We start from the raw sequence: 25571 nt of genomic DNA on the forward strand, positions 1-25571 counted from the left end.
GTGTAGGACACCAAGCACCCAGAAAACTTCAATAACTGTTCACTACTACTCACTAACTAAAAGATAATTCAGTAGTTTAAGTCTATGCTGGTTCTCCTAAAACTCAAAATATCATGTTCTAACAGCATCTGCAAAGAGCAAAATTTCTTCAAATAACTCTGAAAAGAATCAGCAAAATTGTTACATAGGTGCCTGACTTTAGGTGTTAAAGTGGTCACTTTCAAAACCTCCACTATGAAACACTAATCTTTCAATCACACAGTAAAATGAAAGCCACATTAAAAAATCTGAGTACTATATTCACATGTCCTCTTGCTGATGATAGCAAGGGAAAACATAGCAAACAATATAAGGATGTAAAATAAACTTAAATCAAAATTATGTCTGAGGTTGTACATGTGTGTCCATATGTAGACAGAGGCCTGAAGTTGATGCTGAGGCTCCCTCAATTGCTCTCCACTTTCTTCTTTGAAGCAAATTCTCTCTCAGTTGAACCCAAAGCTTACCAATATGAATACTCTCGCTCTGTCTCCACCTTCTGTAGCTGGAGCTACAGTTGCTGCTATTCACCTGGCATCTGAGATGATTTCTGCAATGCAAACTCCAGTCCTCAGGCTTGTGCAGCAAGTAACTTGTTCATTGAAACACCTCTCCATACACCACAATCAGCTTTTAAAAGTTACATTCAAGTGACTCACACTCAAGTTCAGATCAAATGAAGATGACAATCCAATGGTAATAAAGACAACGTAACTCATGGAGCAAGAATAAGCAGAAGTCTTTTCAAGACAGACTCAAAATGTACATAAATCTAAAATTTAATGTAACATGACCAAATTATAAGTGTATTGTGAGCTACCTTTCTCTAACATTATAGAAGCAAAAGTCTTATATTTAATAAAAATATACAGAATGTATAAAAGCTCTAATCACATGTAGACTACCAAGTATAAATGAAGTAGAATGTAAGGTTTCCAAATATGAAGATATCCTGTTCAGAAAGAAGCCAATCTGAAGCAAACCCACTAATACACATATTGCAAAGGTACACAAAAATGTTTATCATTTACCATTGTACATAGAGAATAAACTGCAAAAATTAATATCAGAATCTTAATGAGGAATAGTACAGTGACCAGCCTAAGTACATATTACTTATGGAGCATAAATAGCAAAGGTCAACGTAAATTAAATAATATATGAGTGAAAAAAACATACAATGTACTATAACAAGGAGTTAGAAAACTGAATACTGTGGAAAAGGTTTATTATTCTGTACAGGTTGATTTTTTTTAATAAACTATTGGCTACTTGTTACAGTAAATTATCAACAATTCATTGCAATAGCACTTCCCCACCACTCAGAATCTGGAAGCAATACGCCTTTCTCAAATTATCATTTAGTGTTTTCTCCCCCACCTTCAAAACACAGAAATAGGTTTTTGAATAGCAATTAGTCATTTATGGAAGCCGTAAGATACAGATAGTCATTACACAAGCTACAGTTGAGGCACCTGGACAAACACTACCAACACTTTTGAAAAAAAGATGTTGGGTTTTAAAAGTGGAAGTATTAAAGAGTTATAATATACTGTTCATGTCCTGAATCCCAAATGAGGGAAAGCCTTACGGTCATCCTGCCAGACTCCATGTAACTAAAACATCGCACCAAGGATCAGGAATCCAATGTGTGCAATGGATTAAAGCTCCAGGTAAACTGAGCTAATCACTGGAGTAAATTAAAATGCCAAACTGCTTTAACTTATCAATACTATTTTGGAAGCATCATCAGAACAAATAGAAATTTAATTATGACTTGGCATGGGCTACATTCTGAACTGAGAATTCTACTTAATACTAAGACTCTCAAACATCCTAGAAAAGCTGTGAATCATGCTTTGTTATTCCTCAAGGGAAACTGCATAGGCTTGATGATACCTGCATACCTCCCCATGGTTCTAGTTCTACATACCAAGTAATTCAGTAATTGATCAGAGTATTTAAGCAAAAAGGAGAACAAAAGCAGACTTGCAGCAACACATACTAGACAGATGATATTTTTTTAAAAAGACATGATAAATGTAAATCATAAAATCAAATGTACTCATGAAGGTACACCTATTTTATGTTACATAAAAAAACAACTATAGACTGCAAACTGGGCATGCGTACTATATATAACATTTTGCCTGGGAAAGCCAATGAGGGGGTTTCTTGCAAGTACTCACTGCCATGATAAAAACAATTATGTGCAAACTGCAAGGTCCCTAATAGCAGTTAAGAGTTTATCTACAGAAAGATGTTATTATCTGATCAAATATGCAAGAGATGGACTCCCCAGAGTTTATAGCACAGAACAGTAACCACCACAGGCTCCTCCTCCATGGCTCTCTTCCCTGTGTGACAGCTTGACTCCTTTGTTCTGGTTTTCACTTTCCCATAGTCCAGGTGTCTGAATGATCTTCTCAACAAGCTCCTCAAAGGCACACTGAACACCGTCACAGGTTTTTGCACTTGCCTCTAAAATTGAAGGAAAAAGATTGCAGTAATTTTGTTGGACATATTCTTATGTATTTCTGGAGAATTATTATGGCATAAATAGAAGCCTACAAGATACTGACAATCAAATCAGCAATTTCTTGACACAGGTTTAGAATTAGTAAATTTCCTCCACTCCACACAATGAGCTAACTTAAACTCTACCTACCAGAGTATCAGCTTAGGCCTAAGATTTGTAAAGCAAGTGCAACTTGTAAGGCACTACTCAAACAATGGTCTAAGTTTTTTCTTAGGTTTCCAGTTAATTCTTCAAATGAGCCCCCAAAGCAGATAGCATTCCTATTTTAAAATAAGGAAACCCATACTCCAACATAAATGAATAACTTGATTTTTCTGGATGTGTAGCTATGTAGTGACACGCCGATAGATGAAATGCCAATAGTCAAGCAGACTGGCGCATTTCACGTGTGCTAGCACACTGGGCCCTCTAAACTGAGTGCTATCTGTCTTTCTCAATATCTAAGGATTCCTTGAATTCCTTCTTTACTGCTCTATCTCAGCAAATGCTCTGGAGTCTGTTTCAGTTTTGTAATACTGAGGATTGAGTCTATGGCTTTCTGCATGTTGGGCATGTGAGCTGCTAAACCCCCAGCAGCTCATCTAGTATGAAAAAGATGTTGGGGGGGGGCAACAGAAACTATGAAGTTTACAAGCTTCCTGCCTGTCCTGTCACTCTGTGGAAAGATGAGCTGCCCATGCCGCTGCCCAAACCAGCCCTTCTCCAGCTCCCATGACCCACTCCTTATTTACTGACGGCTCATGCACTCTTTTCTAACATTCTCATTCAATCTAAATGTCTGCTAATATTTTCCATCTTATTCACAAGACAGACTTGTTCTAGAGTCCATATACCTTTCAGGGAGCCACCCAGTGTCTCTATTCTCCATGGAAATCATCCCAAGAGTGTTGTTTGCATATGCTGCTTTCACCCTCTCACCTCACAAGCTTTCCTCACCTGGCAGCAAGCCAATCCCATCCAAGGGGCACATGTACCAGGGTATTTCTACATCTACCTATATATGCCTACACATACATGCCCATGATGAACTTCAACTTTTAAATCGGACACAGTAATAAATTATCAACAAAAACTAATCATAAAATTAAGCAATTAGAATAGTATAATTAAATCTCATTCTTCATGCTTGCAGAACAAGACTGACCATGTAACTGAAACTATGAGAAGGTGTGCTGCGTGTGGGGGCAAGCTCAGTCTACTCTGACTTTTGTTCCCACGACTCCATTAAGGGCATTCCTTTCACAGCCATCAGCACTGGTTCCACTGGTCAAGTTGAGTACACTAACCTCACCTGATATCCTTGGCATCTGGTGTTACTAATCACTTCCCTCCTTTAATACTCTCACTCCTGTGACTCCCAGCACAGTCAACATGCCTAGGAATCCTCCTGTCTCAATGGCATGTCACTCAAGGCCTATCTGCTGGCCCTTCATTAGAGTATCCTAGAGGTCAATCCCCAGCCCTTTTGGACACACATTCTTGGAACAATTTCACTACACAGCATTTTAAATGCCACCTAAACACCTAGCACATCTACTGGATATGTGAACACTGTCTCATCCTGCATCTAAGTAAAATTCTTGATTCCCACATCCCCAAACTAAATCTGCTTTACCTCAGCCCCCCACACTCGAGTAACAGAAACACAAACCACCTACCACTTGGTCAAGTTAAAACTCTGCAGTTGTCTTTAACAAGAATCAGATTCCTGCTTTCACATCATAGACCATACTCTACATGTAAGGAATCCTAGAAGAGTACCAACTATTCCATGGCTTTCTGCCACACACAGAACATATTTCATCTTGTTACCATACTCTAAGACATCTCATGTCCTTCCAGCTTCTTTCTCCCAAATGCATGCTAAGCTCCAACCCACAAGCTTCCTTCCTGTTCTTAAACACACTCTGCTGTCCCCTACCTCTAGAAATACTTGCTACTGTCTCAGCATCTAGATGTGTACACTGACATTTCTGCTCAGCTATGTCAACAGCTTTCCCTATGTGGTTACCATGCCAGTATTCTCTCCTCCTTTCTTTCCTTCAAAACACTGCTTCTCTAGACTAGAATGCAAACTCCAGGACAGAGCATTTATCTGTTCAGTACTATATCCTCCATGTCCAGGAAAAGTGGACAAAGCTATGTGGAGATGTAGGACACACAGCAATTCAACAGTAAAGGTGGCATCCAATTCCCTTCAGAATAGCAGCTAACTTAACACCATCCCACTTCTGTCTATATAAATGTTCAAGTCCACCTGCAGTTTCCTAGTATTTGAATAACACAGGATAACTACACTAATTCCTAAAGTTGCTGCCACATCAGAATCAGTGTGGGTAATTTTTTTTTTAAACAAGATTGTGTGTGTGTGTGTGTGTGTGTGTGTGTGTGTGTGTGTGTGTGTGTGTTTTCATGCTGACTCATGCAAACTCCTGTGCTGGTGCCTGCAGAAGCCAAAGGATCTGCCTGGATCTATGAGTCACCTACACAGGTGCTAGGAATCGAACATGAGTCCTTTGCGAGAGTAGTAAGCACTCTAAACTGCTGAGTCAACTCTCCAGCCTGAGCGTGGGTACTTTTAAGAAACTTTTAATCCCATGTCAGCAGACCAGGCTGACAATTCAGCAGGTAATTCAGTTACACTCAGACTACTCTTCTAGAGAGGGGAGTTGAGAAACTTCTACAAACGACCAGAGACTTAGTATTTTTAGCTTTGTGAGCCATATAGTTTGATGGGAACTACAAACATTCACTTATCACAAAAGCAGCCAAGGGCAGTAAGTAAATTAATAAGCATGCCTGTACTTAATAAAATGGGGGAGTAGTCCAATTTTTACCTTGCCAACCTTATGCCTCAAATATTAATATGCATAGAAACCATACAAAGTATCACTAAAATTTAGATTCCAATTCAAAAACTGGGTTAGGGTCTCAAATGACACATTTCTATTAGTACCAAACTCCCAGATGGTGCTGATGCCCTGTGTACCAGTGGGAACAATTCAACTATATTCTATGATTTCAACCAAAAAAAAAAAAAAAAAAGGAATCTCATTCTAAAGTTAGTTTTTGTATCATTAAACAACAATGAACTGCATACATTTTGTGGTTCTTTAAAATAATTCAACAAAACCACTATTTAAGAACTTTTCCTGAAGATCAGAAAGGTTCACTTACACACTTACCTATGAACAACATAGAATGTTTACGTGCAAATTTGAGGCCTTCATTTCTATCAACTTCACGATTTTCCTAAAAGATAAAAGCAGCAAATTTTAAAAGCTGCCAGTCATCTGTATGGATGGTGGGGCATTACTGTATTCCCAACTGCTTAGAATCATCTGTATAGGTGGTGGGGTGTGACTGTATTCCCAACGGCTTAAAAGGCTGCGGTAGTTTGAACAGGAATGACACCCACAGACTCGTGTGTTTGAATGCTTGGCCCATAAGGAGTCACACTATTCAGGCACGGCCTTGTTGAAGGAAGTGTGTCCCTGTGGGGGCAGGCTTGGAGGTCTCATATGCTCAAGCTATGCCCAGTGTGATAGTTCATTTCCTGCTGCCAGCAGATCAAGATGTAGAACTCTTGATCTACCTCTCCAGCACACGTCTGCCTGCATGCTGCCACACTTCCTGCCATGCTGATAATTGACTAAATCTCTAAACTGTAAGCCAGTCCCAACTAAGTGTTTTCCTTTATGACAGTTGCCATGGTCATAGTGTCTCTTCTCAGCAATAGAAACCTTAAGACAGACAGAATTGGCACTAAGGACTGAAGTATTATTGTTATAGGCCAGACCATGTTTTTGTTTGGAGGAATGTGGACTTTGGAACTATAGATTAGAAGAGCAGTTAACAGTTTAAGTGGGGCTTAATGGGCCATCCCAGGAGGAAAATGGAAGACAATGAGTGATGCTGAGGGTGATTTGAACTATGGGGGTTTGACTCAAGAGGTTTCAGAGATGAATGGTAGTATGTTGTGTTCTTATGATACTTTGGTGAAGAATGTGGCTGGTTTTTGCCCTTGTCTGAAAAGAAAGCCTGAGGCTAAAGAGAAGAGTTTTGGATTAATTCCATTGGCAGAGGAAATCTTAAAACAGCCTAGTATTGACTCTGTCATGTGGGTATTCGTGTTCACTCTTGTGAAGATCTATAATGAAAAGGAACAAGCTGAGAAAAGGAAAGTACGAAATATACAACTTGAGAAGAAAAGGGGTATCAGGAAGTAGAATGGAGCTAAATCCTGTGTTCAAGGAGATAAACAGATCAAAGGAAAGGGAGTGGAGACCTCAGGGCAAGACCTCATCCAGCTAAGATTCCAAATTGTGAAAAGGAATTAAAGAACAGCTTAGGTCCAAGAGTGATAGCACATGCCTTTCATCCCAGCACTTAGACAAAGGCAAGGCCAGCCTGGTCTACAGAGCAAGTTCCAAGACAGCCAAGCTTAGGCAGTGAAGGAAACTATCAAAAAACAGAAAGCTGACAAAAATGTAATTGAAATGAGGGGGCCATGTTCCAGCCCCAGGAAGCAGCAGAACTTGGTAGCTTTAGCCACATGGTTCTGACTTTAGAGTCAAGGACAGAAGAAAGGGGCTATGGAGCCTTCCTCTGCAACTAAGGAAAGCTGCTGAGTCCAGGCATATGACAGGGGTGTCCCTGCATGGAGGCCCAGAGAGGCCATAGTGTGAAGCTGAAGCCTGGATTACCTTCAAGATCCCAAAATGTTAGGGGTGCCAGAGCCATAAGATACCTGCTGAGGAGAGCTGCTAATGGAGTAGAACCAGCCCAAGAGAAAGAAGTGTGTTGCAGTCAACAACATTGGAAGAAGTTGGAGATCTGAAGAACATTTCTACATCAGACATGGAGATACAGTTTAGAGTTTGCCCAGCTGGTTTTTGTTCTTGCTTTGGCCTAGTATTTCCTCATTATCCTCCCTTTGGGAATGGTAATGTATCTCCTGTGCCATTATATGTTACAAGTATATGATCTGTTTGTTTTTATTTTTATTTTACAGGGGATTACAGTTAAAGAGATTACATGAATCTCAGAAGAGCCTTTGAACTTTGGACTTTTTAAACATTGTTGAGACTATGATAGACTATGGGGACTTGAAATAGAACTAAATGCATCTTGTTTTATGTAATGGCTACAAGCCTATGGGGGCCAGGAAGAGGAATGTGGTGGCTTGAATGGTTATGTCCACCATAGAGTCATATGTTTGAATGCTTGGCTCAAAATGAATGGCACTATTAGGTGTGGCCTTGTTGAAGGAAGTGTATCATTGTGGAGGTAGTCTTGGAGGCTTCATATGCTCAGCTATGCCCAGTGTGGTAGACAGTTCACTTCCTGTTGCCTGTGGATCAAGATGTAGAACTCTGAGCTACTTCTCCAGCACCATGAATGCTGAATGCTGCCATGCTCCCCACCATGATAATGGACTAAACCTCTAAACTGTAAACCAGCCCCAATCAAATGTTTTCCTTTACAACAGTTGCTGATAATATGGTGTCTCTTAGAAACCCAAACAAAGGCAAAGGCCAAAGGGATTTTAATTTTGGTACCAGCCTGGGCAAGTTAGTAGGACAAAATTAAAAAGAGTTGGAATGCAGCTCCATGATAGAACATGTATTTAACATGCAGGAAGTGCTATGTTGAAATCTCATTTCTCCTCCTCTCCCCTCCCCAAAAAGAGCTACCCAAATGTCAAGTGTCTGCTTTTTACCTTATCAATTTTATTTCCAACTAGCATGTTTACTATGTCATTTCTTGTACAGTATGTTTCCAATTCATTTAACCAATTATCCAGTTTAACAAAGGTGTCTCTTCTTGTGACATCATAAACTGAAATAAAAGCAAAGCCACTAATTTAAAAATCATACAAAATAAGAGCAATGACTTATTTTTGATACTCAATAAAAGCTAACAGTGTATTACCAAGTCTGGTTTTTGTTAATTCTTCACTGCTGACTAATGAACACTTAAATTTAAATCATTAACACACATAGTAACATTATACCCTATGTGGCAACTGATAATCAGTTACAACAAAACTGCAGCTTGATAATGTTGAAGTCTATCTAAGCACAACATCTTAATCTAAATCTTAATAAGATATCAAATAATTATACAACTTTAAATATCTATGAACCTCTTAATTTTTTTAACAAGGACCAGAATTTGCAACTTTTAAAAAAATGTCAGTGTAGTTATTATGCGGGCTCATTTTATATCAACTTGGCACAAGCTACATTTATCTGAGAGGAATTAAGAAAATGCCTCCATAAGATTTAGCTGTAGGGTATTTTCCTAGTGATTGATGGAGGAGAGCCCTAGCCATTGTGGATAGTGCCAAACCTGGGCAGACAGTCATGGGTTCTATACGAGAGCAGACTGGCAAGCGATAGGGAGCAAGCCAGTAAGCAGCACGCCTCCAATGGCCACTGTGTCAGCTCCTGCCTCCAGGTTCCTGCCCAGTTTGAACTCCTGCCTTGACTTTCTTCAATGATGACCTATAATGTGGAAGTGTAAGCCAAATAAACCTTTCCTCCCCAACTGGCTTTTGGTCAAGGTGTTTCATCACAGCAACAGAAACCCTAACTAGAACAGAAATTGAGTGAAAGTCATCCTGTGTGGCTTCTCTGTTGTTACTTTTGTCTTGTGTCATCTTACATCATAAAGAGCTCAGTTTTCAAATTGTCTGCTACTCTTAAAAAATAATATAACTATATGGAGGATAGCTATGAACTTCTCAGCCTATTATCCAAAAACCAAATATTCTGGCTTTAAGTTTTGAGTGATTATAAACCCTTAATATTGAGTGTTTAGTGCTACTTTTGATAAAACATATTCTACTTAATAACAAATACTCTGATTACAGATCAAAACAAATGCTAATTTACTGATAAATGAAGACAAGTTTCAGTAGCACTTTAGGACAGATGTGGGTTAATTTTCAATTTATGTCTTCATCAACATGTTTTTTAAAATGATCTTCTGTTTTTTTAAATTTCCACACAGAGTTGAAAAAAGCTACATTTCATGTTCAATAATACTAAATAAGTCTCTATAATTTACAAGTACATCTTTATGAACATATACACATAAAAAAGTAGCCCTAAAGAAAATTAAAATACTGATCTTCCTAGAGTAGAAATTTCAATGGATTGTATTTTAAACAGTTTATTAAAGTAAAACACTTACCTAATATAACTCCCTGTGCACCTCTGTAATAGCTGGGAGTTAATGTTCTGAATCTCTCTTGACCAGCCGTATCCTGGAAATGACAACCAATTATTACTAAGTAAAGTATAAATAGCATATCTTCAATGTTATTGAACATATTTAAGCAAGTCAAAATGTATTAAAAACACTTAGAACTTAAATATGATGTACATTTACTATGGTTTTCTGCCATTACAGTCTTAAGATTTTGTTTTTTGCTTTTTGTTTTTGTTTTTTTGGGGGTTTTTTTTTTGGTTTTTCGAGACAGGGTTTCTCTGTGTAGCTTTGGAGCCTATCCTGGCACTCGCTCTGGAGACCAGGCTGGCCTCGAACTCACAGAGATCCGCCTGCCTCTGCCTCCCGAGTGCTGGAATTAAAGGCATGCGCCACCAATGCCCGGCCAGTCTTAAGATTTTTATCACACATGATATACATTTCTTTGAAAGTCATGATTCTTAACTTCAGCTACATAATCAAATTATCTGGGAACACTTATGTCTAATCCCTGAAGATTCTGACTGAATCCATCTCGGCAATCTAGGTTGAAGACAGGAAAAACTCAACCTTCCTAGGTTATTATGATGAAGTGAAGCTGAGTACCACTGACTTAGATACAGGGAAGGGTTTTAAAGATATGCTTTAAAAAAGGTCATATTTTCTTTTAGGAAAATATATATAAAACAAAACGATTACAGTGGGAGAAGGGAAAAAGCAGGGAAGGAGGGAGAGAAAGGAAGAGGAGGAAGAAGGGGAGGTGGAAGAGTCTAATTGCATCTTCTCCCAGGCCTTCTTCCTAGTCTTTGAAGCACCCCTGGATTGTGTTTCAAGGCATCTAGGATCTTACAGAGCTGCATCTGGCAAACTGATGTTTCAGCCTATATAACCTATTTTATTATAATGAAAGGTATACTAAACAAAGTCTTAATAACAGCCAGGACAATTTACCTACATATCACTACATGGCCCAGTTTAAGGTTGGATCGAATATTTACTATCTGGGCCTGTGGTGTAAGTACCCTGAATGGAAGGAAAGATACACATCAAACCTCAGCTTAGCTGCCAGGATCACTGTGAAAAAGCAAGTGTTGCTATGGGACAAGCACAAGCTCCTGCAGACATAAAAAGTGTCCATAACTATTGAGGAGAATAACTGATACGAACTCCATAAGGTTAGGATAACTTTTAATAGATAAACACCAGCCAACAGCAAGCCAGAGCGTGCTAAAAGCAGCAAGGCAAGAGAGCACCCATGTGCCTTGTCTGTCCCTTTAAACCTCTCCCATGTCACCCTGACATCACCTTGACCACGCCTGTCAGAGTGGTCCTTAGGAGACATGGTTAGTGTCTCCCTACACATAACCTCTACGCAATTTGTTAAGTCTGTTGAGGAATTTTCAAATGGTGACAAGAGGTGCCAGCAATATGGAGTTTCTTTGGCCAAAGAGAATGTAAAACAACAACAGAGTACCTGAGGAAATTCATAGTCTCACAGGAGACACTTAAGAGGAAAATCACTTCCAGCATAAAGAGCTTTGAAATGTACCATCTTTGCTCCCAGATTGACAGCAGCAAAGACACTACCCCTAGCTCTGTTACAATTCAGATAAAGACATAACGCAGTTAAACTTTCTGATCAGAAAACTGTAGTGAAAAACCAATTAATCTCTTCAAAATTCCTCAGGCTTCAAAGTTTCTTGCAAAACCTCCCTTTCACCTACAATCACTCAATTTGCATACATGATTAAATTTAAAAAACAATTTTTAAACTAAAGTTTCATCAAGCAGACATACTATCTAAAGCAAATTATAATTGAAGATAGAGGTAACTATTTTAATAATCATGACATGGCTATCAATGAGTGATCAGGACTCAAATTTGTAAAAGGAGTCAACTGGGAACCATGCAACAACTTTTAAGTGATAGAACAATTAAGTGTCTAATTCTGTCACCACAATAGAATGCAACTGGCTTCAATACAACCATACAGAATGCAACTATAAAGATTTTCTGCCATATTGGACTTAGGCTTTTAATCACACATGAAATCTACTTCATTGAAAGCCAGAAAAATATATATTATCAATGCTCAGAGACTTAAATCTGCATCTATTTGAGACAATCCAACTCAGGAAAATGAAATAGAGCTGGAGAGATGGCTCAGCAGTTAAGAGCCCTTGCTGCTCTTGCACAGGACCAGGGTTTTGTTTCTTAGTACCCACATAGTCAATCACAATAGTCTGGAACTCCAGTTCCAGGGGAACACAACACCCTTTTATGGCCTCTGGAAACATCAAGTATGGACCTGGTACACAGAAATATATGCAGGCAAACATTCATACACATAAAATAATAATTATACAGTAAAAACACAAGTTATTACCAGAAACACTCTAGCAATTTACTTACATACAAAGAACACCATTCAAATATTCAATATCGACAATACTGGAATTCTCAGAATTCCACCATAAGAAGCATTTAAATACTCCAGTTGGCTTTTTTAAAAATTTTTATTGTTGTCTTTGTTTTGAAAGAGAGAAAGTGAACAGAAGAAAAAGCTACCAATAGCAAAACTGTTTCACAATTCAAAAATTGTTTCACAAGCTTAGTTGTGAAACAGAAAATTCCAATAAATTAATTTCTAGACCTAGCTCAGAGCAATCTAGTATGAACACTGAGAACAACTTCAAAAACTGCCTTAGGCTGAGATAGCTAAGGAGGTAAACACTGCCTGGTTTAATCCTGGGATTCCATGGTGGAAGGAGATTACAGATTCTGGGAAGTTATTTCCTGACCCACAAGAATGCTGTAGCACTTATGTGCCCTCACTCATTCACAGACACACAGACAGACAGACAGACAGACAGACAGACAGACAGACAGACAGACAGACAGACAGACAGACACACACACACACACACACACACACACACACACACACACACACACACACACACACACACACACCATGTAATTTTGGTAATTTGAATGTGAAAGTAATTTTGACAATTTGTATGTGAAAATTTAATTAAGACCAGAAGTTAAAACCTTGGCATTTTTTGATTCATTTATACAAATGTTTTAGTATGACAATTTCTTGCACCATAGCATTAGACAAGAATTTAAAATAACTGTGAACTTAATAGTCAGACATTACACTTTTACTTGTGTTTGTCTTCTAAACCAGAAATTAATGTAAAGCATATTGACACCTTTGTTCAGATGAAAGAGGCCAATCCTATGGTTTTATTTTCTAATAGGGAAAAGCAAGGGAATTAGAGATTACTAAAGACAAATATGGATTAAACCCAAGGGCTGAGCAAGCCCTAGAAAGGCTACATAAGAGAATTCAGAGCATTCAAGTGAGGCAAGCATGTAGAAAGGAAAAGAAAACATGTTTCCAGAGGCCATGTGAGTCATGGTGAGTGTGCATTTTGGAGGTATGCATCTAACAAGGAGAGGAACTCACTTACTGTGAACCAGCAAAAACTAGGGTAAATTATGGACTCATACATTTCTAATATTGTCCAAAAGCCCCTCTCCTCCAAATGTGACATGACACTCAGATGCAATAAAGAAAACAAATGACCAGATCAAATAAATACTAAAAAGCTTTGATAAGGTAAGAGTACCCCGTAAGTTTCCTTCCCATTCCACATTATCTTCATCAAGCTTTGAGTAATGCGACAAACTACCAAAACCCTACAGGGTAATTACGAGAGTCAAGGCTAGACACATGCATAAGAACATAAGCATACATATACCTAAAGCAATACTTTAAAGATAAATGACAGAGTAAGAAACATCACAAAGAGCTAATATTTTTATTACATAAAGATTTTATTTTTCCAGAAATAGTCCTTTAATACAGTGAGAATTCAGTTGAAAGTAAACAGAACAGACAGATAATAAATTGTTTAAGCATTAAAACTACTTTATTATGCCTAGAAAACTTAATTTATCTATCTGATGTGACTGCTTACATTATGAAGATAAAGAACCAGCATATGTCAGAAAACGGTTACAATAACATAACTCTTTACCCAAAGACTTTAAATCATGGGAAAAAAATGCTAATATAAACTATGAATAAAAATAAATTTGTTTGTAAATATGATCACTATCAGAAAAATGCAGAAATACCATAAGTAAAAAAGTTATTAGAGACATAAATGAGAAAGGACAGCAATGCTTAAGAGAAATCTGGAAGAGCAGATATGACAATATGGTCAGTCAGTAGGAGTGAAACTCGTATCAGGTCTTTACACTCTACAGCCACCATTTCTGCTGCGGGCCTACAACCCTAATAACGAGATAAACACACACAGATGCAGAAAGTGGGATGCTTACAGAAACAATGGTTATCTTTGTGGACAACTGTTATCAATTCAAAGACCTTTGACTGAAAACTGATGAATTTAAAATAAAAGAAATGGATTAGAGCATTAGGAGGCCACTCAAGCTGATGTACCTCTGCTTTTACTGATACAGAAATATGTTCACATGCAAATGGGCGAGGAGGTCAAACAGGAAAGCAAACAGGTTAACAACATAAAATACTCCTTCCTTTGCAAAATGGCATATATGCATATGTATAATATACACATCACATGCCTAGTTTAGTAATAAGAACATGGTAATTAAAGATACACTTTTTCTACACTAATTTCGTATTCTGTTAATAATCACTTTAGAATGGTCCTGTACTATTGTTCTGGTCACAGGGAAACCAATATTTTATAAACATAGATAAGCTCATGGCACATGATGCTTCTTCAACAATACCATTAGCCTTTCTATAAAGCAGCAACTAGAAAATAATGTAGAACAAAATAAAAACAACCCTCCTCAGGAGAAAAAGCCTCCCTGTAGCCATGAGTCAGAACTTCCTCCAGAGTTCACATCACAAAGCAGTAAGAAGTAAGGCCAGAAAGAGGTATCAACCCAACCATGAAAACACGGAAAGCCAAGTCTTAATATGGAAGCCAGGACTTGTAAATTCTTCAAAATATCCTATGATATTTTTCAGAATATTTTCTGTTAGACATTACTGTTCTTATTGGTACTAAATACACTTGGGGGAAAGTAAAGTAGACTAACAAACCTCAGGAAGATGAGTTACCACACACAACCAGGAACACTTGCTGCCCAGTCTGTTACTGTAATCTGAGACAGCAGCTCTCTTCACACTATGATGGGATAAGTTTGACAACAACCACCTTCCTGGCACACTACAGAGAAGTTTTAATACTCTGTTCTATTTCTGATGGTGTTACACATTTCAAAAATTAAAAAACAAAATCAGAATATATTCTGAAGGCACCATACATTTCAAAAAAATTTAAAAGCCTGTCAAATTACACAGTTATAAGATGCAATTATCATTATTGTACATCCTTTAAGTAGTATCAAATTCCCTCCAAAAATGTTATTTAATACAAATTGTCCATTCATCTCTAGAACACTAAACAAAATCAGATTCTGCTTTGTTACAAAGTAATAGCTGAAGATACCATGCTTCACAACTATCTAACTCCAGTTCCAGGGGACCTAACACCTTCTGGACTCCTGACTCCAGGCACATATGTGGCACACGGACATATATGCAGGCAAAACACCATGCACATACAATTGAAATAAAAATTAAATAAATAAAATACATGTTAATGGGCTAGAGAGATGGCTCAGCTTTTAAGAGTATTCGCTGCTTTGTAGTAGTCTGAATGAAAATGGCCCCCACAGGCTCATAGAGAGTGGCACTATTAGGAGGTGTGGCCTTGTTGGAGGAAGTGTGTCCTGGAAATGGGCTCTGAAGTTTCACATGCTCAAACCAGACCCAGTGTGTCTCTTTTCCTGCTGCCTGCTGAGGGGAGATATAGACTTCTCCCCTCCTTCTCCAGTACCATGTCTGCCTATGTGCTGCCAAGTTTCCTGCCATGATGACAACAGACTAAACCTCTGAACTGTAATCCAGCCCCCATTAAATGTTTTCCTTTATAAGAGTTGCAATGGTCATGGCCTCTCTTCACAGCAATAAAACCCTAACTAAAACACAGTTCTTCTAGAGGACCCATATTGGGCTGCCAACATCCATAGCTGGTGACTCATAACCTCCTATAACCCCTGCACAACATGACATGTAGATATACACGGAAGTAAAATAAAAATAAATTTTAAAAAGTACATTTTAAAAATTCTTACCCATATTGCAAGTTTAGCCTTATTTCCATCCACTGAAATGGTTTTCACCTTAAAGTCAACACCTTGAAGAAATGAAAATTTTGGTAAGTCATCAGTAAAATATCATTTTTAAATTTATTATAAAGAAAATCAGAAAAAAAGAAAAATACTTTATTAAATGCCTAAATTCTGAAAATTCTAGACCTGAAAGTTGAAGGTATCGATAAGGACAGCTTGAGACTAATAGTATAAATGGAAAAGGGGGTTTTAGGATTCAAGATACCTACCTGTACTTTGGAAAAAGGAAATCTCAAGTTCATTTGAGATGATCATTGTGCATACTGAAAAACAGCAGCTACAATTGAAGTGCTGATCCAAAAAATGAAAAATGCTGTTTGTGGATCATGGCTGTTTTCAACACCTTTGTTCAAAGTACTGTCTGGGTACTACACCCATGAACTATCAGTAATATGGTTGCTGCACAAGACCACATAAGTCAACACACCAACACGGAATGGGTAAAATTCTCTATTTTTTTTTAAAAAATGGATAGTAATAAGTACAGACAAATATATACAGTGATGGTTTTCAACCCTCCTGATGCTGCAACCCTTTAATACAATTCCTCATGTTGTCATGAACCCCAACCATAAAATTCTTCTGTTATTACTTTGTAACTGTAATTTTGCTACTGTTATGAATTGTAATGTAAATATCTGATATGCAGGATGGTCTTAGGAGAGGTCACCACCCACAGGTTGAGAACTGCTGATAGAACAAGAACTGTGCATAGCTGCTATTGTGAAAAGCAGATCAGCATTCCCCGATATTAAAAGCACAGCTACCATATGGATAAAGGCAGCGGGACCATACTTAAGTATAGACCCAAAAGAAGGGACAGCAGGGGCTTAAGTATCTACTTGGACAACACAGTCATAGTGGTATCTGTCACTATGGGACCATACTTAAGTATAGACCCAAAAGAAGGGACAGCAGGGGCTTAAGTATCTACTTGGACAACACAGTCATAGTGGTATCTGTCACTATGTAGCAACTGCCAAAATGTAGAAACAATTCAAGTTTTCAGCAGTGAATCAATGGATCAAGAAAAAATGGTACACACAGTCAATGAAATATTATTTGAACTTAAGAATGGAATTAGCTACTGGCCATGGATTGGCCTTGAAAATATTCTGCTAAGTGAAATAAGTCAGATACAGTAAGACAAATGCTGCACAAGTCCACTTGTACAAGGTACCCAGAATAGGCAAACTTCACAGAAACAGAAAGTAGAATAAAGGTCACCAAGAGCTGCAGAGAAGATGCAGTAAAGTAGTATTTTAAAGTTCTAGAAATAAACAGTGAACGATAGTGAGATATATATGTAAAAACAGTTTAGATGGCATGGGTCATGTTCTGCATGTTTCATCACATCATGAGTATGAACACTGACCTCCATAATCACACAACAGCTAAATAAATGAATGACCTAGAGGGATCCTGTATATAGTAAAGAAACTGAATCTGTAGTTAAAAGTCTACCCATGAGAAAAATCTCTAAAGCCCATGTGAGTTCAACTAAATTGATTCTAAACAAAACCTTAGAGGAAACTGAAGTGGACTCTTCCTTAACTCTTTCTTTTCTAAGTTCTATATTGTACTGACTCCTGAAGCAGAAAAAGGTATGAGCTAAAGAAAACCATGACTATTGTCTTTCACAAATACAAATGGGAATCCCAAATAAAATCTTACTTAATGAATTTAAAAGTAGGTAAAGATGTATCATAATTGTGCATGACTTTATTTATGAACTAAATAAATGAATGAAAAAAAAAGTAGGTAAAGAACAACAAAGATGGCAACTACCTGGGCTCATCTTAGAAATGGAAAATTAAGCAATGTATACTTTATTATGTTAAACTGAAGAAGATCTGTTCATCAATGGGTACAAGAAACACATGCATTTCTGAGGAACCTTCCCCATAAGCTTGTGATAGAAGAGATTTCTTCACCTGATAAAGGGAATCCGCAAAACACACACAATTAACATCGCACTTAAGTTCTCCCTTGCTGTCAGTTATGAAATAAAGACAATCCTCACCACCTCTATACTCAGTATTGTACAGCACTGAACATTTTTAGCCAGGACAGTAAGATAAAGGACACAGATTATGAAAGAAGAATGAAAAACCTAAAAGAGCAAGAACAATAAAACAAAAACCTCCTAGAATTTACAAGTGTCACCACGTGTCATATCTTAGTTAGGGTGGTTTAAGTTTTGCTCATGCAGAGAGAAAAGGTTACAGATACTCAGTAAAGCAGGTTCAGATGGGGAAAAAAAAACTCTAATTGGCTACAGTGTCTTTAACAATGTGTGCAGGTTTAAGGGGGAAAAAAAAGGAAAAGGATGCAGTCATAAAAATAGTTTAAAAATAAGAAAGTCTTTAAAGAAAGAATAAAAAATAAAAAAAAAAGCCACATGAGGATGGGAAATATTGTAACACAGGGAGTTTAGACCTTATACAGTGCTTTGTTAACTTTGAATTTTTTGAATGCTAATGAACGGACAACAGCTGCTGAGAGACATTAGATTGTGGAAGAGACTGCTAAATTAAGCCAACCTATATATTTTAAAAATGCCTTAATTTTTAAGTGAAATTTTTAAAAAACTGTATTGCTTTGGGAAAGAGGTTATGCTTTTGTTTCTACAGAAAACAAAAGGCTGTGGATTTCTTCAAGGTTGATAGAGATCAGGTTTGATCGGGGAATATACCCTGAAAATCCTGGCTACAGACATAAAGAAACCTAGAAAACTACAAAACAGGTGACATATATTTTACCTGCTCAAACATAAAACAAAACAGAACAAAAAAATCATCTTTGGCTGCCCTGTTTACAGCACATAGGCCATACTTGTGTTAATGCAGATAATGAATGTATGTATGTATGTATGTATGTATGGGTGTTTTCAGAGCAAGTGAACCACACACCAACAAAAACGGGTGCTCCAGGTGATCCAGCCTCTCAGAGTGCCTCTGTTGCAGTTTCCTCAGAGTTCTATATCCAGAACAACTTCAAGGCTGCTGGCTGAGATGGTGCAGCCTTACAGACTATTCTAGTTAGTACTACAGAAATTCTTTGCACTTTCCCATTGCACAGAGACTGAACAACAAATGTTACAGCTACCTCTCCCAGAATTTGACCATTATCCTAATTTTCTCAGTGTCCCCCAAAGATGCCATTGCCCCAGACATCAGGAAGAAGTCTAGAGAACATGATGCCCACATTCCCAAGAGATGGGGTGGATTTTTTGGTCATTTTGGGTTATAGATATTTGCAATTGTTTGGGGGGAGGCGGGGATTGGTTACAAGTTGTGATTGGTAATGGTCAGGAAAAAAGCTGAACAAAAGAGATTATCTTCAGGGGTCTTGTTCTGAAAAGAAAAAGGGGGATACAGAAATGATAGGATAATAGGGTAGATTATTGAATCTACTTTAAAACTAAAAAGAGCAATTACTAGTCTTAAATATTTTACAATGGTAGATTTCTGTATATTGGTACAAATTTAAGGTTATTTTTGTTATACTGTACATATGTTTCTACTCCTGTACAAGGTATTGTACCTATGCAGCTCATTTAACAATGTAATGTAAATTTCTAGTCCTTGAAAGTTACAAACTAGCTGGGCGTTGGTGGCTCACGCCTTTAATCCCAGCACTCGGGAGGCAGAGGCAGGAGGATATCTGTGAGTTCCAGGCCAGTCTGATCTCCAGAGGGAGTGCCAGGATAGGCTCCAAAGCTACATAGAGAAACCATGTCTCGAAAAACCAAAAAGAAAAAAAAATAAAGTTACAAACTATTTAGGATAATAAACAAATGTAGGTTGATAGTTAGTCACCTATAACAAACTTGTAGTTAAGTATGTTTTCAAGGCCAAACAGAGATATATTTTAGATAGACAAGTGGTCTTCAAATATTTCAGAGATCTATAGGATATGGCATTTAAGAGGTTTTAAAGATAAGGCTTTTCATGACAATGAGACACATCTGCTCCTGGCAACACCAATCTACTTCAGAGAAGATGAAGGACATCAAAGAACCTCCATAGAGTTTGCTTCCTTTGTGGCAAAAGTTAGCCACTAGGCAAGAAATGGCCCTTGCCTTGACTGCTGACAGTATGCTGTCCAAATTGGACAACCAGGACACAAAACAAAGTGACTGCCGAACTTTGCCAAGACAAGGTAGGCGAGTCCTTCAAAATTCCTCCTTTACAGAAAAGTCTGTCAGATATTTTAGGTCAGTAGGCCAAAGAAGGATGTCCCAACATTACAGAGGAGCCTTGGGGTGACTGTTCAGACAGCCAGGACACTGGGAAGAAGAAGGCAGAGACACCAAGAGCAAGCAGAATGGGCAATATAGAGATGAGGTAATAAAGCCACAAGGCATAAAGTAAATTAATAGAAATGGGTTAATTTAAGTTATAAGAGCTAGTTAGAAACAAGCCTAAGATACCAGCCAAGCTTTCATAGTTAATAAGTCTTCATGTTGTTCTTTGGGAACTGGCTGACAGGACAGACTCACTACAACTTTATGGATTGAGTCCACCTGCCTGGTGGCTTGAAGATTTTAGCTGTCTTCTATGTTAATGGGATATTGGGATTGTGTTTTAGTATTTCCCTCTCTGTTATGTCAGCTAATTACCAATGAATAAATGAAAATGCAAATATAACTTAAAGTCCCACTATGAAATACTATATGCAACAATTATCTTAAAAGTTTCTTTATGGGGCTGGAGAAATAGCTCAGAGATTAAGAGCACTGACTGCTCTTCCAGAGGTCTTGAGTTCAATTCCCAGCAACCACATGGTGGCTCACAACCATCCGTTATGAGACCTGGTGCCCTCTTCTGGTGTGCAGATATACATGGAAGCAGAATGTTGTATACATAATTAATAAATAAAATCTTCTTAAAAAGTTTCTTTATACATGATACACACTTTAATCTCTAACTATACTACTGAAATATAAAGACATGATCATAGCTAGTCTATTGTGAGGTAAAATATTAATTTTGTATAAAAAACTAATTTTCACAACTGGAAAAGATAAAAAAAAATGGCAGAACCAACTGTTTTTATCTTATAACCCATGTGTGTGATGGCTATAACTGAAATCAGAAAATAATCTCATGCTCAAATGTAAAGATTTTAAAAACCTCAGGGCCTACTTGGGGAACAAATTACAAATATTTTCATCAGTATATTTTTTAGCACTTGTTTTGGTAAAAGACAAAGCCTTTTTAGTAACATAGGCAGCCCATGATGGCTGTCATTTGAGTCCTCATGCGATTCAGTTTAAAATAACACTTTTATATTAGGTGTGATTTACTTCCTCAGAAAAATTCCATTTCAGTCAAGTTATCCCTTCTGGCAGTTGCTACTCATCTACGTCTCACTATCTACTACTGAACAAAACAACCCATGCTCTGAACAGCAAGTTGTATTACAGTTTAAAATGAGCAAATACTATAAAAACCAGAACAAGATGGAGTTTGACTTGCTAGTATCTTAAATGGTTCCCTTTTTTAAGGCACACAAAGGAAAAATCCGTAACACCTATGCCACACAAATGCTAAGTAATGACTAATAAGATCTATTAAAAATTTAGAGGCATTTTGAATCTGTGTTGATAGAAACAAATAAAGAAGAATGTTTCCTCATAGAAATCTAAGTATTAAATGTAGACAGCAGGAAAGCATTTGAAAAGTCATTTAACGACCACAGTTGGGATGACAGAACCACATATTATCTTTTCTATCTGCTACAGGCTAAAACAAGAGCACAAAACCATGAGAAGAAACAGGACACATATACAATCTCAAAAGTGTCTTTCCACAGGAAAGCTACAAACATTACAATGAAGAAATTGGGCACCTTGTGGTACTAAGAGTGCCCAACAGCAAAAAAACAATACACACAGGCTCCTCTTGCTACAACACTCTAGGAAGATTTTTGTAGAGTTCCTATCCCTGATGAAAAAAAAAAAATAGGATAGCTAGAACAGATCTTGGAAGACACTGGGAAAATGAAATGAGAGAGAGATAGTCTATAGAGCAACTGGCCTGTACACTTTAAAACTGTCAGACATCATGGACAGACAACCAAAGAACTGTTAAAATTTAAACGAGACTGAAGAGATGTGGGCATAGTGGCTGAAGTCTATAATCCCAATAACTGGGAGGCTGGGGCAGGAGGGTTGCCACCAGTTTGAAACCACTCCATGCTATAGAGTGACTTTCAGGCCAATCTGAGCTAGTGTGAGAACCTGCCTAAAGCAGAGTGAGGGGTCAGGAACTGGAGATGACTAAATTTTCTTGACCCAAAACAGAATTTAGGCCTAACTTTAATTTTGTTGTATAGGCAGTTGATGAATTCTGTCAACAGACAAAATTCTCTTTGTTCATTTAGGAAACATACATTAAAATGCTTAGATATTAAAGACAAAAGTCTGCAACATATTCTTAAGCAATTCAATTAAAAATAATCCTATGTTTGATGCAACATAAGAAATGATAAGGCACAGTAGATAGAGAGAGATGGCTAAGTCAGTAAAGATCTTACTCTGCAAACATAAGGACCTGATTTCCATCCCCAAAACCCAGATAAGAAAAGCCAGGCACAGTAGCACACATCTACCATCCTAGCACTTGACACAAGTTAGAGTCCTTGGGAAAGGGGGAAGCTCGACTGAGGAAATACCCTGCCAGAATGACCTGTGGACAAGTCTGTGGGTATTTTCTTGATTTACAGTTGATGTGTGAGGGCTCAGCTCACTGTGAGCTGAGCCATCCCTGGGTAGGTGACACTGAAAGCAAGCTGAGCAAGCAATGAGGAGCAAACCAGTAAGCAACACTTCTCCATGGCCTCCGCATCAGCTCCTGACTCCAAGTTCCTGTTCTATTTGTCTTCCTGTCCCAACTTCCCTGGATCACGGCTGTGATGTGGAAGCATAAAACAAAATAAACTCTTTCCTCCCTGAGTTGCTTTGGTCATGGCATTTTACCACAGTAAGAGTAACCCTGACTAAGACAGAGGTGCTTGCTGGCCAGCCTGCCCAGGTTCCTTGGAGAATTCCTGGCCAGGGAGAGGACTGTGTCTCAAAAAAAAAAAAAAAAAAAAAAAAAGAAAGTAAGAGTGCCCGAGGAATGATGACTGTACTCTGACCTTCACAATCATACATGTATACACATGTGCACATGCTCATACACAAAGAATAAAGCAAGTGATAAACATTAGCATTCAGAGAATGTGAGTAGAATATATAGAATTCCCCATTTCCCTCTAAGCCTGAAATTAAATTATCCCACAATAAATAAAGCCAGTTAACAGCAACTTTCTACTTTCACTAACAATGACATTAAGATCTTTAATAGTCTAGACGACAAGCCACTTTCAAGCACTCTAAATTTTATTTCTAAAATGCTTTTGGGACTCTGGGGGAATGACTCATTAAGTAAAGTGCTTGCCACATAAGCATGAAGACAGTCCACATCTCTAGCACCCATGTAAAAGCTGGGCACGGTTTGTGTCTGTTACCTCAGCTTTGGGGAATCAGAGACAGGAGGATCCTAGGATTTGTCAACCCATCAGTCATGCCAGATTGGAGAGCTTCAGGTTCAGTGAGAAGCCCTAACTCAAAGATTAAGGTGGAGGTGATAGAGGAGAAAAGTCTCTATGCATCAATACACTTGCATGTGAATAGATACACAATTGATTTTGGTATCATAGCTCCTAATAATTAATAACTGTTATCAAGGATAGAAATTAAAAATATACAATAAATACTGTAGCAAATGTTAAAAGTATAAAATTAACAGCCTTTGCTGCTAGGTCCATGGTAACAAAGACCAAATTTGTATTACTCATCACTATGATCACTGGAATGCAGTAAATATTAAATTACTACTATCTGATTCAGAATAAAAAAACAATCCATAGTATGGGAATGAAATGTGTGTGCAAACCATCGTGTCAGTAGTGCTAAGGAAATGGCGCAAGATGAGAGACAAGGCTTATGGACACCAAAGCTAAGTCTCACAGACAAGGTCTCCACAGATGGTGCAGGTTCTGAGAAGAGAAGGGGTAAACACAGAGCCCAAAGGCATAAAAATATATGGCATTTCTATTAGACTTGTAAACTTAGCTCACCTATTGTTGCTGCAAGTTCTGGATCAAAGGTGTCATCTGTGAACCTCAGGAGCAGGCTAAAAGAGAGTTAAAGACAGGTTAGTACTTTACCTTTCTATTTCTAATCATATGACATATAAGCCGCAATTGCTACATTTTATTACAATGACTAACTACTTAGATACAGACAGAAGAGCCGATGAAGGTCTGCAGGGGATTAGGGTATTGAAAAGGCAGTAATTGAATTATAAATTTCTAAGACTCCCAAGACTAAAGGAATCCAATAACAAATATATGCCTCTGCTCTTCTACACAGTTCCTGAAGAGTCAAAGTTTTTCTTTTTGTTCAAATCTGTATTGGTAAACTCTTCTAAGAAAAAGACACAGCAACATCTCACGCTGATAGGGATGGCAGGGGAACAACAGTCTCTTAGAATCATAAGAGCTCATTATTTCACTCTGATTAAATAAAAACAGGAAGATGTACAAGCACAGCAAACTCTAACAAGTAATAGCATAAAGGTGTGCAGTCAAACATCGAGGAAAAAGAGGGTGACAGCCAGGCAAAAGCTGGATAAGGCACAGAAACCACATAGGAAATTAAAACTACCATGGGCTTTTAAGGACAGTATGACAAGGACTGGTCTGCAGTTTGAAAAGTTAACCTCAACCAAAATGGAAGGAAATCAGCAGAAGCTAACTTCCACGGTGAAAGTGTAAGGGGAGAAGGACTAACCTCGGAAATAAAGGTAAAGAAAGTAGCAAAGAATGGATAGAAAGGTCCACTGTGGCTCTGTAGGTCCCAGCACGGTTTATTAACTGTCAAGTGTCCCCTCCTAGAGGCTCTTTGAGAATAAACTCTGTAGGTTTTCATTAGAGCCCCATATTTACAAAGCTAATCATCTCCTCCTGCACACTACCTCCTAAAGTACACGGTTTCATCAGCCTGAGTCTGCGTGAGAGCCTTGAGAAATATTCTACAGGCTGTGATTACTGCAGCTAGTGATGTGTTCACAGACCACAACAGCTTCCTGAGAGTCTCAAACACAGCACTATCAATTGTAGTTAAAAAAAAAAAAAAACTCGCTTTTTCCTGGTTCCACTGTTTTATTTCTTACAAAAACGGACACAATATAGTCAAAGTAACAAATAACAGTCAAAATTCAGCAGTTTCTACTTAACAACTGGACATAAACTTTTATTTACTTCCAACATAAGTTAAATGACACTGAGTATATGAACCACACTTAAGGTCAAGCCCCATGCCAACAGTAGATAGCCAAATCAAAATGAACTCAAAAGGCATATTGGGAGATTTTCTGTCCCAGATTGCTTTGTTTGTGTATTTTTTTTTTAACTTTCTGATCTTTTGCATGGTGTGTGTGTGTGTGTGTGTGTGTGTGT

The 25571-nt window shown here is 37.9% G+C and overlaps 1 protein-coding gene across 1 annotated transcript in view; it reads right to left on the minus strand.

Moving 5' to 3' along the window:
- Window positions 1–759: 759 nt before the first annotated feature.
- Rab18 (RAB18, member RAS oncogene family) overlaps window positions 760–25571 on the minus strand; it is a 29786-nt gene continuing 4974 nt past the window's right edge. Inside the window, exons 2-7 of the mRNA XM_027405479.2 lie at window positions 24189–24244; window positions 16002–16063; window positions 9779–9851; window positions 8301–8419; window positions 5764–5830; window positions 760–2520 (exon numbers count right to left, since the gene is read on the minus strand). Coding sequence (XP_027261280.1) covers window positions 2345–2520; window positions 5764–5830; window positions 8301–8419; window positions 9779–9851; window positions 16002–16063; window positions 24189–24244 — 553 coding nt within the window. The 3' untranslated portion in view covers window positions 760–2344. The remainder of the gene's footprint in view (window positions 2521–5763; window positions 5831–8300; window positions 8420–9778; window positions 9852–16001; window positions 16064–24188; window positions 24245–25571) is intronic.

Source organism: Cricetulus griseus, chromosome 3 (assembly GCF_003668045.3).
Source record: "Cricetulus griseus strain 17A/GY chromosome 3, alternate assembly CriGri-PICRH-1.0, whole genome shotgun sequence".
Taxonomy (NCBI): Eukaryota; Metazoa; Chordata; class Mammalia; order Rodentia; family Cricetidae; genus Cricetulus; species Cricetulus griseus.